The sequence below is a fragment of the Oculina patagonica genome, chromosome 9 (assembly GCF_052425735.1).
Source record: "Oculina patagonica isolate OP01 chromosome 9, crgOcupat, whole genome shotgun sequence".
Classification (NCBI taxonomy): Eukaryota; Metazoa; Cnidaria; class Anthozoa; order Scleractinia; family Oculinidae; genus Oculina; species Oculina patagonica.
In genome coordinates this window covers 761,962-776,347 of record NC_135766.1, presented here as the reverse complement: position 1 = coordinate 776,347, position 14,386 = coordinate 761,962, and the positions used below count along the sequence as shown (strand labels likewise).

Genomic DNA, 14,386 nt, shown 5'->3' with positions numbered 1-14,386 from the left:
CATGAAGGGTCATGAAGATGATTGTTACACGACGTAGCTATCCATTGTGTGGCCTTCGAGATAAACTTCCGCAGTTTTTGACATGCTGCCAGCGGTTAACAACAACAATTTCAAGATGGCGACGTGTTGACACCATTTGCACCTGGTTACGAGTTTTATGGAGGATTATTCATCTGATTATATCGACGGTGAGTTCATTGATGTGGTTGAAGAGAGGAAAAATAAACGTGTTTCTCATTTTTGCTTTAATCTGCTTGATTTCCCAGCTTTCCGTGACACGGGCTCGCCAACAAAACTCGCCGAATGTTCGTCATGCGGAAGGACTTTCAACCCAACTGTTCTTGTAGGTGTTTTTAATTTGTTTATTTATTTGGTATTTGTACTGTCTGCTGGTAGTTATCGACAAAGCTGCTTCTGTGTCTTTATTGTCTATTTTTATTTCGTATGTTAGCACGATATACTAAAAGTTTTTTTGCAGAATTGATCTACAAATTTCTGCAATTTAATTTAACTGTTAGATGTTCTATCCAAGTTACAGTCAAGTTGTTATTATTAATAAAAGTCAAACTTAGTTATCTCTTAGTTATCTCAAGTCAGTTGACTGACTTGTTACTAAATGACATCGATTTCTGTGGCTCATTAATTGGCTTTTATTTAACTCAATTTGGTATCTCGTCACCACTAACCAACTCGCCACCAAAACTGGTGTATTCCTCGTTCTTTAATCCATGAGCGGAGGTGACTTCTCTTGGTGGCGAGTTTGTTGGTGGCAAGATTGCTTGGTGGCGAGGTGACCGGCATGCCTCAATTTTACAGAGTTACATTATATAGGGACATTCCATTTTTTATCTGCACCCCCCCTAAGGATGGCGGGTTTTTGCTAAGGGGGGTTCGAATTTTTTCTTCAAAGAAGCCGACAAAATTTGGACCATTCGGAAATTTTTTTCAAAGGTGCCGACAAACAATCAACCCTTCGGATTTCATTTTTCAAAGGGCACCGACAAAAAATTGAGGGTTCGGATTCCTGTCATCCTTAGGGGGGGTGCGGATAAAAAATGGAACATCCCATACATGAACTCATCCAAAGTTATTAACGGACAAGAACCTTTTTTGACCATGGTTAATTTTTTGATAGCATACAATATATTTATTTACTCTCAGCAAGGACCAAACCTCAGGTCAAGATTATAAGTTCTCTCTGTAATACTTATTGTGATTAAATAAAGGTTTATAAAATCGTTATCATTATCATTATTAAAGGATTTTGAAGCTGGTAAACAGACATATACATGTATGACTTTAGTGATGGGGAAAAAGTCATCTTTGCATTGTAAATTGTCAACCTCTTGATATATTGATCCTATTGTTTTCTTAGGAGCGGCATGCAAAAATATGTCAAGGCTTGAAGAAGAGAAAGCCATTTGATTCAACTAAACAGAGAACTGCTGAGCTTCCAAAAGATATTAAGAAGAAAGCAACGAAGACTAGGTCTGAGTTAGCATCAGGGAAAAAGGTATTGTAGTGTCTAAATTATTTCACCTGACAATAAATACATACACGCATATTGTAAACCAGGAAGGTGACAAGATTTGAACAAATCACAAAACTGCTTGTTGCCTAGAGACGTCAACATAAATCTCCTTAGAATGGTGGTACAGACCCCATCAGATCCCTAGTGCTTTAAACAAAACCCTGGACCAAAAATCAACCCCCCCCCCCCAAAAAAAAAAAAAAAAAAAAAAATCCCATGCCAAATTTCTGACCCATTAAATTTTTCAGAAAGGGGGAATGGCCTAAAGATATACCTAACGCAAAGAAAAACATTAGAAACACGTTTAGTGGATTATTCACAGAACTATGCAGCCAAGGCATTACCAGGAATCTTTAAATTGTTTTTAATACCAAAAAATTCCCAACTTAAATCAAGCCACCCAAAAAAATACTTGCCAAATTTTCCTACCCCAAAAAATCTTTTGATCATCGCCATCACTTGAAATCCTGAGTACTCCCCCCCCCTCCCCTTGGTACTGACCTCTTTTACCACACTTTTTATGAAATTTGCTCAACCAACAGTTTATTTACAAGTATCACTGCCGTCAATCACCTAGTAAGTGGACCTACATGGTGGTAGCTTAAAAATTGTGTGTTAGTCAAGCAATTTTCAATTGAGTGTCATAAAACCAAAAGCAAATAAATTATTCTGACCAATCTGAAAGGACACAGACAATCCAGTTTAACCAGTCAAAACTCAAAGAAAATACATGTTGCAGGCACATGGAGCGGGCGAGAAAAAGTGCATGAGCGAGACACGATTGATTTTGGTTTTAGTTCTCATTGGATGAGAAAGTGGCACAAGATTTTTTAACCAATCACCAATTAACCAATCAAACACTCATTGACAAGTGAAAACTGCTCTGACTATTTAAAGGTGTTCAGTCTGTAGTAACTTTTTTGTCCATTGTGTTGTCTGTATTTATTATGGAAGTTGCAAAAAGAGGGGATCCTACTACCTTGATATGGTCAGATTCAGAACTAACAGAATTGTGGAAAATTAACTAAGATAATAAGCTCTACTTTAACCTCTACAGTACCGCTCAGAAATAAGCGTCCATCGTATACGCACCTTATACGCACATACGCACATACGCAGACGCATATACGCACATACGCAGACGCGCGTATGCAATGAAGCGTAAGCACATACGCAGTTCTTTGTTATTCATTGCTCTTAGTTCTCATTGTGGTGTATTGTTGGAGAAAACAAATAAAGTTTCTTTGCGAGAAAATTATAAAACAGCGTTGGTCGATCGAATGATAGAATCTTTATTACTTACCGAAAGTTCCAAGTTCATAATGATATAAAACAGTGCGTTTCCAAAACATTCACGGAAATATCTCGCTGACATCGAAAGCAGAATTCGCTAAAGATGTAAAATAACTGTTGCATATTTTCGACTCTTTGACTACATCAGGTTAAAGACGAGGAAGTTTCTTTAGTGTTGTTCTTCTTAACTTTAAGAAGAAACCGAGTTGGAGTTAGCTCGGTCCCGCCGAATCAGGACAAACATAACCTGCGATCAGGCAATCTTCGGACAAAACATGAAGCACGTGTGTAATGTCACGCGTACGAATTGTTTGTGTTATGACTTAAGACGCAAATATTAAACCTCAAAGTTCAATCTGTCATTTAGTTTTCTTTAGAAAAACGCAGTTAAATGTGTATGAAAGAATCTAAATCGGATACTTGCGTGCGGCGTTGTGTTACATTTATTTACGATGGAGTTTATTCGAAAGGTTTCAAATTACTTTTGACATATGCAAATTTTGCCAACTTTTGGACTCTTTTAGCTGGGCCGCGTTAAAAAAGCAAAATTTGTTTAACTCCTCTAAAGCTGTAATAACAATTGATGCCGTTATCTGTGTTAGTAATAAAGACAAGTTTCATTCAAGAAGAATTTAGGTTCTGGGAATTTTATGCTAAATTAAAAAAAAAATAAAACAAGTTCATTTCAAGCTAGACGCGATGGCGCGTCACAAGTCTGCCTTTCAATTTAATATTCACGGAAGGCTTTACGGCTCCGATGTTTTTCATGTGGAATGTTTCGTTTGCCGACTTGAGTTTAGAGTTTAGAGTTAATGATGCGCCGTCAACATTGATCTTGTTTTTTAACGTTTCTTACAACATAAACTTTTGGTCTCTTCACAAGGGTCGCACGCGCCGGCGAGACTGTTTATGAATTAATTGCCTATTGAAGCGACACGGCTTAGAAGCGAAAAAAAATATCTCTGGTTCTATTTTGCGTAAATGGGCGATTCAAACTGGAAAAGTGATTCCAATGAGTAGAAACTACGTTCTATTAGAGTTTATATGATGCGCCGTCAACATTTATCATAAAGGTAAGGCCGGTAAGTCAAGTGACGAAAAAGTTATTTCTCCGTTTCTATTTTGCATAAATCGGCGATCTCTAAAGGCTGGTTCTCATATGATCGCCCCGATCGTCTCTGTCGCTTCTGTCGTTTGCAAAGTCTGAGGTGATTGGTGGAAGCAAACTTTTTAAAGCGACAGAAGCGACAGCGACGATCGGGACGATCATATGAGAACCAGGCTTAAAAGAAGAAATAGCAAGCCATCAAAGAACAATAAACTATGGACAAAAGAAAAAACAATAAGCTTGCTCATACATACTGATGAGCATACGCGTATACAGAGTATACGCACATACGCACATACGCAGACGCATATACGCAGATACGCATACGCGCGTATGAGCAAAAGCATACGCGTTTTTCGCGTATGTTTTGGGACGCTTATTTGCGAGCGGTACTGTATCTCTAGAAAACTAAAACATGTCACCGTATAATTAACAATTAGACAGCAAGCTTGAGGTTTCTATCAGCTGATAGTTGGTGATGAGGCTAGGTACGAAGCCCCAAGCCAACTAATAAATCAAAAGCCGGTAGAAACCAAGAGCGAGCCGTCTAAGTGTTTTTGCATAACCCAGTGGCTGATCTATTTAACACACCATATCGCTAGACTTGATTTTTTGAAGTATTTGTTGAAATATTCAGTGAAAAACTAAGGGCGTGCTTTGAGAGCCGTCTAATGATCAATAGACGGCACCTGTGTAGCCAATCAGATGGCATGTTTGCCAATAGACGGCAGCTGAGTTATGCTAATGTTGGATAATGTAACCAATGGCAATTCTCATTCCTAGTCAAACTGGAGAGAGAAACATGAAGAATTCATCAACAACCTCAGAGCTGCCAGGGGTGTGACAGCAGCCCAGAAAACAGGTGGACCTCTCCCGCCCCCTCCTGCACCTGCGGTTAATCCAGATTACGTACAGTGTCCTCACTGTAGTCGGCGGTTTAATGAACATGCAGCAGAAAGGCACATACCATTTTGTAAAGAACAAAAGAGTCGCCTTGCAAGTACATCCTCGGCAAGATCAGAAAGTCTGGCCAAGCGAAAACAGGTAAACAGTACTCAGTAATTTATAATTTTATTAAGCAAACATTATGACAACAATTTTGTTTTTTGTGTGGTTCCAGAAAATATTCATCACCCCACGGAGTGAATTGGAAATTCCAGATGGGTGGGGGGTCAAGGGCCCAGGAAATTCCAAACAGGAGGGGGGTTAAAAGTGAAATTGAGCTTACGTTTCCTGACGGTCAAGTTTGATGCAGTGCAAACTAGTTTCAAAAATCGTTTCTTACCTACTCTACAAATGTTTTACATATCAAACATAGCACACTGGGTTCTTCATTCACAATCGCTTTACATTTAAAACGGGTTTTCTTTCTGCTGAAAGCACGCCGAAAGGAAATAATTTCACTGAAATCCTCCATGTTCGTCTGTGAAACTGAAACTTGTCACATGGTTTGACCGAAATGCACTGGTGTCAAGCGTTGCTTGTTCACATTTGATCGAAGAAAATTGTCCTTGTTTGTGAAAAGTTTGATGTTTATATATTATTATAGTGTAATGATGTCAGAAACTCGAGATTAACTTGTTTTTGTTATTTTTGGCTATTTGTTTGAAATTTTCCTGTTAAATTTTGCTTTCTCAGCGAGCATTAGCAATTTTGCGATCACATGTACGGTGAATGTTTATATCAACACTTTTCAAATCTGTGTTCTGATACATTTAGCGGTTTTCTAAAGCGATTGGAATGAAAAGGGATGGATGGTTTTACAACAAGGTAATTTGACAAGTGACTACCAGATATTTTTACTTTTGAGGAAATTTCTGTATTTTGTCTTCAACAGTCCGGGGGGTCAACAGTACATGTATGTATCGTTTTAACATATCTTCCAATCGATCAGTTATACACTATAACTGTTTACAAGAGAGGTGGCCTAAAATTTAGAGCATTATACAATTTATCTTTTTTTCCAGAGGGGCTGGGGGGGGGGGGGGGGTACGCAATATATTTTTGGAAATTCCAGAGGGGTGGGGGGTTTATTTTTCTTAACAAAAAAGGAAATTCCAGAAAGGTGGGGGGTCTTACATGAAATTCCCTCCGTGGTGGGGGTATCGACAGTTTCTGGAACCACACCTTATAATATACAATAACATTTTATTTTGCAATTTTTTTTTTGGTTGTAGCATTTTTCTCACTCAGATTTAGTGGTTTGCTTAGGATTCAACTCTGTCTGTCTGTCCGTCTAATAATAATTTGTTTAGTACATCTGCAATCTTTGACAAAAGTAGTTGACACATTGACTTCGCTCTGCGGTTTTTATGACAAATTTACCACTAGTTTATAAATTTCATGACTCTCTGCTAAAATACCCCCCTCCCCCCATCCAATGTTGTAAAATGGTAGCAAAGGACTCTTAGAAACAAACTACAACATTGATTGGGGGGAGGGGGGTTGGAAAGGTGGGGCAAAAGGATGAAATTGGTCCATATAACAATAAAAAAGGGCGTAAATTGACAATGTGTCAACACTTTTGTCAATGATTGTCTGAGGTGGAAAACGGAATATATTTTAAGAACAGCGCGTAATGATTAATCGGTTATGACATAAATTTATTTCTACTATCTGTTGTTTTCAATTGTCCAATCGGCATTGATGCTGTATTCATTGGTTTCTAATTAGAGGTCATTAACGAATTTGACGATAACGCAATCAAAGGGTCAAAAATGGAATAAATTGAGGCAAAATGTTTACCGCTGCTGTAATTGATGAAGAAACTCCTGCATTTACCTGCTTATTTCTGATGTGAAAATGGTTGAAAAAGAAGGAAATTATGTTGAACTAATGACACGTTTCCTAGCCTTTGGCATATAGCATAGAGGTGTCTGAAGACATTAAACTGCGAGGAGGTCACGCACGCAAATCATCGTTCGAGACGAGCAAAGAAATATAAAGCCCGTGTTTACTGCCCATTTCATTTCCAAATGCCATTTTATGGAATAATGAAAGAAATTTCACCGTTAGGCGAATAACTGTTATGTCAAAGTAACAATGCGCTTATGCAATGTAATATACCTTGTGACATATCCAACGCAGTTGGATGAAGCGTGACAAGTGCGCGTGACAGCTCCAATTGTTGTTACTTCATGTTTTATTGACGCTTGTTTTAAGCATTTCTTTAAACATGAAAAGCTAACTTAAGATACGAAAGTCTTCATTGTCTCTTTTTCTACTATAAACAGCCTTCAGCAAGCCCAAAAGGTGTCTACCTTTTGAAAATTCACGGTTAACCACGGTTAACCACGGTTAACCATCAGTAAACAAAGAACATTCCTAATCCTTTCTAGACTGATGGTTAACCGTGGTTAACCGTGGTTAATCGTTCAAATTTACACATTTTCGCGAATTGTGTGGCCAAGAAACATTCTAGCGAGATAATTTTGACAAAAAGTCATTTACCTCTGGTTTTCTTAGGGAATTTCAGCGACAAATGGGAGTATTTTCTAGCCTCACGATATCGTAGATCTTGTTAAACATTAATCTCAACCGCCCGGGAATTTGGTTTCGCGCTAGAGAGAACGTGTATTGCTGCTTTTTCTTAAAATGAGCCGGCTGCTTTGTAACAATGAAACGAACATAGTTAACTGGAATATCACTGCGGAGGCCCCGCTTAACTCTTTTAAACAAGAAAAGAAATAATACGACCCTAGATAGTCACGCGCTAAGAACCATGCATGGGATCTGAACCCGTTTTGTCTTTATTTTCTCAACTGAAGACATTATTTTTAACTTCAAATAATCAAAACTACTCTAACGCCACACATTTAGCGTGCTTTCTAGAAATAATCCTGTTAGAGCTAAGATAGGTAACGGGTATTCTTTCTTTTCACTCAAATAGACCTCAGACAATCTTTGACAAAAGTAGTTGACACATTGACTTCGCTCTGCGGTTTTTATGACAAATTTACCACTAGTTTATAAATTTCATGACTCTCTGCTAAAATACCCCCCTCCCCCCATCCAATGTTGTAAAATGGTAGCAAAGGACTCTTAGAAACAAACTACAACATTGATTGGGGGGAGGGGGGTTGGAAAGGTGGGGCAAAAGGATGAAATTGGTCCATATAACAATAAAAAAGGGCGTAAATTGACAATGTGTCAACACTTTTGTCAATGATTGTGTGTGCTATTTGTGTGCAGTACAGTACATGTCAAATCATCAATGGCAAATCTTTATAATGTTTTGAAAATTAATTGACTCTTGTATTAATCAAGCTTGCTCATGATAGAATATTGGCCCTTGCTGTAAAAATCCTTACTGTCAAAACCAAAAGGAAGAGTCTGCCCAATAATTTCTCCCAATATGGCCTTTTGCTTGGTTATAAGTTGTATATATAATTATTTAACAATTATTTACTGAAATGGAGGTGCAAAGTGGTGGATATCCACTACATTCACTGACGCTGAGATGAATAATTGTTTAGGTAATCTACATGTATATACCACACAAGATGAATAACTAACAGATTAAAACTTCCCTTTCGGTAAACAAAGCGACGCGCAAAGGCAGTTTGTTTTTTCTTTATCTGCTCAGAGGTGAATTTTTAAGTGCTTTGCTAATCGCCTCAGAGTTAACCAATCAGCATGCGCGAAAAGCACTATTCACTTGACATGTGGTATAAACTAAAAGTCATTATATGTGCAGTTTGCACTTGTTATAAGCTCAGTGAGACTCTTTTATTCATTCCTTGTTTATAGTATAAACCACCTCTTCCTGGGAAAAAGAGTTCCACAGGCTCTGCTACACCCGTTTCATCAGCAGGAAAAACAAGACAAGCTCCTTTAAAATCAACAACAGAGCTAGAGTATCCATCACCTGGTCAGAGTGCTGGTAAGAAATCTTAATTGTTGATCAACATGTCCCGGGGGGAGGGATTAGCATTCCCGGGGGGGATTATCATATTAGAGGGGCGGAGATGCTTGTCTTTTCGCTTAGGGGTGTAAATTTCGTTTTTTTTCTGGTCTCACTTAGGGTGTTCCGGGCAAAACGTCAATATTTTAGCCAGTCTCATTTAGGGCTACACACTAAGAAATATACAAATTATATAACTAACTGCAGACAGTACTGTTTCGGCCTTCTGGGCCTCATCAGTGCAGTGCTGATGCTAGGATGGAGGTTAAGCTGTATAGCTACCCCAAATGATCCCACACTTGTGGTATCATCTAAGCCATGCCAGAGTGCTCAAACTAAAAAAAAAAGTTCAAGCATGCGCAATGTTAGCAGCAATGAAGTCCTCATCCTAGTAGAGTGCTCAATTACAAATTATATATATTATTTTTAGTTTTTTGGTATCTTTTAGGGGTCAAGAAAAGCTTGAGCCACACCCAGATCGGTCTCTGTTAGGGGTTCTTATTAAAATTTCTGACAAGCATCCTGGCCCCTTTCATATAGAATCCCCCCCCCCCCCCCATAACTTGTGCACTTATTTTTTTATTTGTAATCTTTGATTCAATTACTCACTAGTGAATTTCCCGTTAGCAGGTTACAGCAGGCAGCCACTTGCTTCTCCGAGCTCAAGAAGAAAACAGGTGCCAAATGCCAGCCCTTCCTCGACACGGAAAGTACATGGCTCAGCTTCACAGCAGAGGAACAAAGAAATATTAAATGGAAACACAGGTTAGAAAAGTTTTTTTAAACTAAATGTGCTAAGCACTACTTTCTCCTAACCTGTACCACAGCCCAGGAGAGCATATTGGGTCCAGTTGTACCAGTGGAATCAGGATTAAATTAAAAGAAACAAGTAAATGAAAAGTTTAATTTTCCTTACAATTAGTTTTAATGAAAAGTTTCTTTTTACTAGTACTACTGATTTGTGGAGTTTGACATTTATTTTGTCAAAGTTGAAACTAAAGGACAACATATATAAACAGAAACTGAATTGAAAAACGAGGAAATTGAAATCAAAATTCATTCCAATCCTTTATTAGCTTAATCCTGCTTTGGCACTCAGGCCTGGAGGAGGTTATTTGAAACTTGGGAAAACATGAGGGGATTGCAGGGAGAAGTGATCACTGACTGAGACAATGGCAGAAACATTTTTGTCAAACAACGACATGACACAGCTGTACAGCAGCTGTCCCGCTCCGCTCTAAATTTTTTTTTGAGCAGAGCGGAACGGCTGTACCCAGGCTATCATGTTGCCCAGCTGGTCTCAAACAAAAACTGTTTGATCTGGAGTCCATTTTAGTGTACTGACAATAAGGCAGAGCTGACAGAAAGTTTTGAAGTACTATATTTTCTTGATTAAATGCTCCCAGCATTTATTTCAAACTTAGCCTGGTGGACCCAGCATATATTTGACTCCCTTACATGTAGTTTATTCCAACTCTGAGTTCAGTAAACAAAGGTTTTTATTCATTATTTTTGCAAACATGTATCTGGATAATATACCAACAGCTTGTTATACCTCAAATAAATATCTGAGGAGCTTATTTTTTTAACGCCAACTTAGAGACCTGGTGTTATTTGGTACCAGGTGTTTAATTGAGAAAATACAGTAGCTGGCTTTATTGTTGGAGTAGGTGACTGATTCTGCTGCCTTTTCCTAAAGAACCAGACAAAAATTAATAGCCTTGCAGAGTAGTTGGTCAAGATTAAGAAGTAGATGGTGATTCTTCACTTGTCTGGGTGCCAGCTACCTTCGACAATCAAGGATTGCATTAGGCCACTTTACTCCCACACTTCAAGTAGCATTAAGCCTCGGCCAAATGGACCCAACATTTCAACACAACACATCGCAACATTGTTGGTTCAAACTCATGTTGTGAGATGTTGCGAAGGCGCTGGCCAAACCGAGCAAAATTTGAACAAAACATAGCACAACATTGTTGTGCACAACATTTTGCAAGCATTTAGCCACCCTATTGCATTATATGTTGCAGCATGTCGGTAGGTGCAAACCGAATGTCCAAGTGTGCATGCTCCTAAGAAACAATGTTGTGTGAACTTGGCCAAACAAGTACAAGTCATCATGCAACATCCAAAAATGTTGCACGATGTTGGGAGAAAAATTTGACCATTTTTCAAACTTGATCCAACATCATCCGACGTGTTGCAACCCCAGGGGGGTGGGGGGTGGTACTCCGGGATCAAAGTGACGGGGGTGATCGAATGGGGGAAAAACTCAGGACCCCCAAAAATCCCTAAGTCTCCCGACATTACCCAAAACAATCCGGGACCAAAAAAAAACGCCCAAAAAAATGCCAAGTCAAATTACCCCTAAATTGCCAAGGCCGCGCCAAGGCACTTTAGTTTGATTTTAATACCCAAAAAAATACCTGCCAAATTCTCTTACCCAAAAAAATCCCAGAATCGAAAATTTCAACCCCCCAAAAATCCTTCGCACATCCCCGTCACTTGGATCCCGGAGTACCCCCCTTGCAACAAGGTGGCTAAACGATTGCAACATGCTGTGTGAAACAACGTTGCCCCCCCCCCCCCCCCCCTCCCCCTCCATAGGACTAGAATAAGCTTGGCCTTAATTTACTTTTAACTTGTTCTCTTCTTGTAGGAGCATTTTCAGGCAGGACAAGAAGCAACGAAAGGCTCACATCAAATTACTTTGATTCTGACGAGGAAGCATCACCCGCCACACAAACAAGAGAAGCCCGATATGGCCGTCGATCCAGCCAATCGAATGGCAATGCAGACACTCATGGGGGTAGGGTGGGGTCAGGATCAAGGTATTCACGACCCACCTCAGACTACTCAGAAATGTCTGACAGGATCTCATCGTCATCATCATCGGGTCGCAGAAACAGGTTTGTCACCTTTTCATTGTTGTTCATGTTTTAACTTACTAGTGTAAAGATGTGAGGCATTTATTTGAGAGAGGCCTTTATTTCACTTTAACTCTAACTACCCGTCTTTTTTAATAAGATGTGTAGTTCGTTCGCAGAGTAACATTCTCCTAATTCTTCTCTATCCTTTTATTTCTTACAAAATTATCTATATAGATAGAAAACATGTAGAGTTTGTGTGGGTTCTGTGTAGAAGAGTAATCTATATCAATGCGAATACAACTTAAGCAGCGAGATGTTGTTCATAGTTCGATGTTGGTCTTTGTCATCATCGGGGTCAACCATGTTTGCATCGTTGGCCTCTTCGATGTTTGAGTCAAGCAAGAAATTACATAAAAAAACATATATTCTAGAATTTTGTGATTTTACTCTATGGAAGGTTTTCTTTTGTTTTTTAGGTGATTCTCGGGAATAGGGGGCATCGTTTAGACACAGGGCATTTATAAGAGGGGGGGAATCTAATACAAACTTTACACCTCAGGGAGGGGGGGGGGTGTGTTTATTAGTTACGAGGCATTTATTTAAGATAGGGCGTTTATGTGATTATTCACAGTATGCATCTTATTTTCTAGACATATGGCAGTCCGAGACCCAAGTCCAACGCTTTTTGATGATTTTGGTATTGACAGTCACAGCCCCTCGCCAACATTGGACCACGCCCCGGTCTCGTCCAGAGCGAGAACGCACAAGACTGCAGCTCAGGTTGGCACTGGTCGTCAGAGAGAAGGCAGTGCAGGGAAAAAGCTGTCAAAATTCTGTCACGAGTGTGGTACAAAATACCCTGTGGAAAATGCCAAGTTCTGCTGTGAATGTGGAATGAAGAGACTTTATATTGATCTTACATAGAGTAAATTGTATTAGAACTGACACCACAGGACCCCCTTGTGGGGCTTACACTCAAGCGACAAATGCCACAGGGTACCCAATGGAGCACCTTTTGCCTCTCAATAAAGTGTTGAGAGGTGTTTTAGTTTGGTGAACATAGAAGACGTTGTTGCTCAGCAGAAAAAAAAACCAACCCCTTCTCAATCCTCTGTTGATCCTTTGCAAGTAGGGAGACGTAGGATGCTTTTGGATTCAGTTGGATAGAAGTTAAATTAGACTGTTCACAGTCTACCGGTAATATTTTTACGTGAAGTCGTAGGGATCGATCGTTCAGTCCGACGGCCCGCCATCTTGGTTCACTGGGGAGAGTGCAAAAACCCCGTGGGTGGGGAGGGGGGGGGGGGTGGGATGTCCATAGTTTTTGCCCTCTCCCCAGTTTTCGCTCGCGTTCGTGAACCAAGATGGCGGCCCGTCGGACTGAACGATCGATCTCTACGACTTCATGGGAAAATAGGGCACTGTGAACAGTCTAAAGTTAAATACATTGCAGCTTCAGAAAATATCCATATCCACCCCGTAGAAGTTATAGAAAATTCTTAAGGAAAAATTGTATGGGTGTACAAACAAAAGAACGTTTTGTGGGAGGGGGCATGAGTATTTTCTGGACCAATATATGAGACATTTGATGTAATTTTAAGTTGGTTGTCTGCCTAAGTAAAGAAAAAAAATCTTACTGGTTAAGTTATTTATTAGAAGTTGAAATTTAGATCTTTGATGGTAGTCATTCACAAAGCAATACTGGAAAAGAACATTTCTGTTCAATTAAATTATAACATTAGAGTGCTTTATCTCTTGGAAGTAATTCTGAAAGTAAAGTGGCTCTTTGAATGTTTTGTGTGAAAGCTTTTTTTCTGGTTGAAAGTTTTATTTTATGTTGTCGTCCTCCAAAAAATATTAATTCTAATTGTACCTAATGCTTACAACAGAGACGTTGAGATAAAGAAAGCTAATGTGGTGTAGCAGTTAGGTGGATATACGGCTTTTAGAAACGGTATGTTACTTGTGACCATTTTTATCGGGCTTACATTTAGCGCTAAACAAATGCTTTGCATAATTTGGGTCGGACAGTTTCGCTTGTTGTTTTTCATTGCATACCGTATTAACTCGAATAAGTGCCGCGGCGCTTATTAATTTTCGCACCTCAAGAGCGGTGCTTATTCGAGGGTGGCGCTTATTTAAAAATTTGGACGCCACAAAGAGTCTTATCTTTTACAGTTATTGAAAAGAGCGTCTTTTGATTGTCAGTACAGTCAACTCTCTCTTAACTGACACCTCTATAAGACGGACACTGCCGTCTTATAGCCGTTTTTCAGTCATTTTACTGTAAATAAACTCCCCATAAGACCGAAACCTCTCTAAAACGGACAGTTGGAGCCGGTCCCGACGGTGTCCGTTTTAGAGAGAGTTGACTGTATTTGTCTCTTGCTGAGACAGAAGTGGCGCTAGCTGTCGTGACAGAGTTTGCGGCCTTCACAACATTTACAGAACTACGTATTGTATAAGAGTGTTGAATAGAAAAACTAATGGGAGTGATAAAACAATCACTCATAACTGCAAAACATCGCTTCTGATGCAAAGAAATGTTCAAGGTTGTTTTAGAGTTGCTTTTAAATTCTTCAAATATGCGCCACATCAGGACTGCGGCGCTTATTAACTTTTTTCAGTTTCAAATGCGGTGCTTATTCGGGGGCGGCGCTTATTCGAGTAAATACGCTAAG

At 39.4% G+C, this 14,386-nt stretch overlaps 1 protein-coding gene across 3 annotated transcripts; it reads left to right on the top strand.

Moving 5' to 3' along the window:
- The first annotated feature begins 97 nt into the window (after positions 1-97).
- On the top strand, positions 98-12,933 carry LOC144665276 (uncharacterized). 3 transcript variants are annotated; one of them, XM_078526492.1, is made up of 8 exons: positions 98-188; positions 267-343; positions 1,376-1,513; positions 4,716-4,976; positions 8,682-8,814; positions 9,466-9,600; positions 11,495-11,744; positions 12,356-12,933. In XM_078526492.1, the coding sequence occupies exons 1-8, from the start codon at positions 158-160 to the stop codon at positions 12,627-12,629; spliced, it is 1,299 nt and encodes a 432-aa protein (XP_078382618.1). In that variant the 5' UTR covers positions 98-157; the 3' UTR covers positions 12,630-12,933. The 3 variants fall into 3 exon arrangements, with proteins under 3 accessions (XP_078382618.1, XP_078382619.1, XP_078382617.1); XM_078526493.1 differs by having other exon boundaries at positions 9,463-9,600; positions 11,498-11,744; XM_078526491.1 differs by having other exon boundaries at positions 9,463-9,600.
- The last annotated feature ends 1,453 nt before the right edge of the window (positions 12,934-14,386 follow it).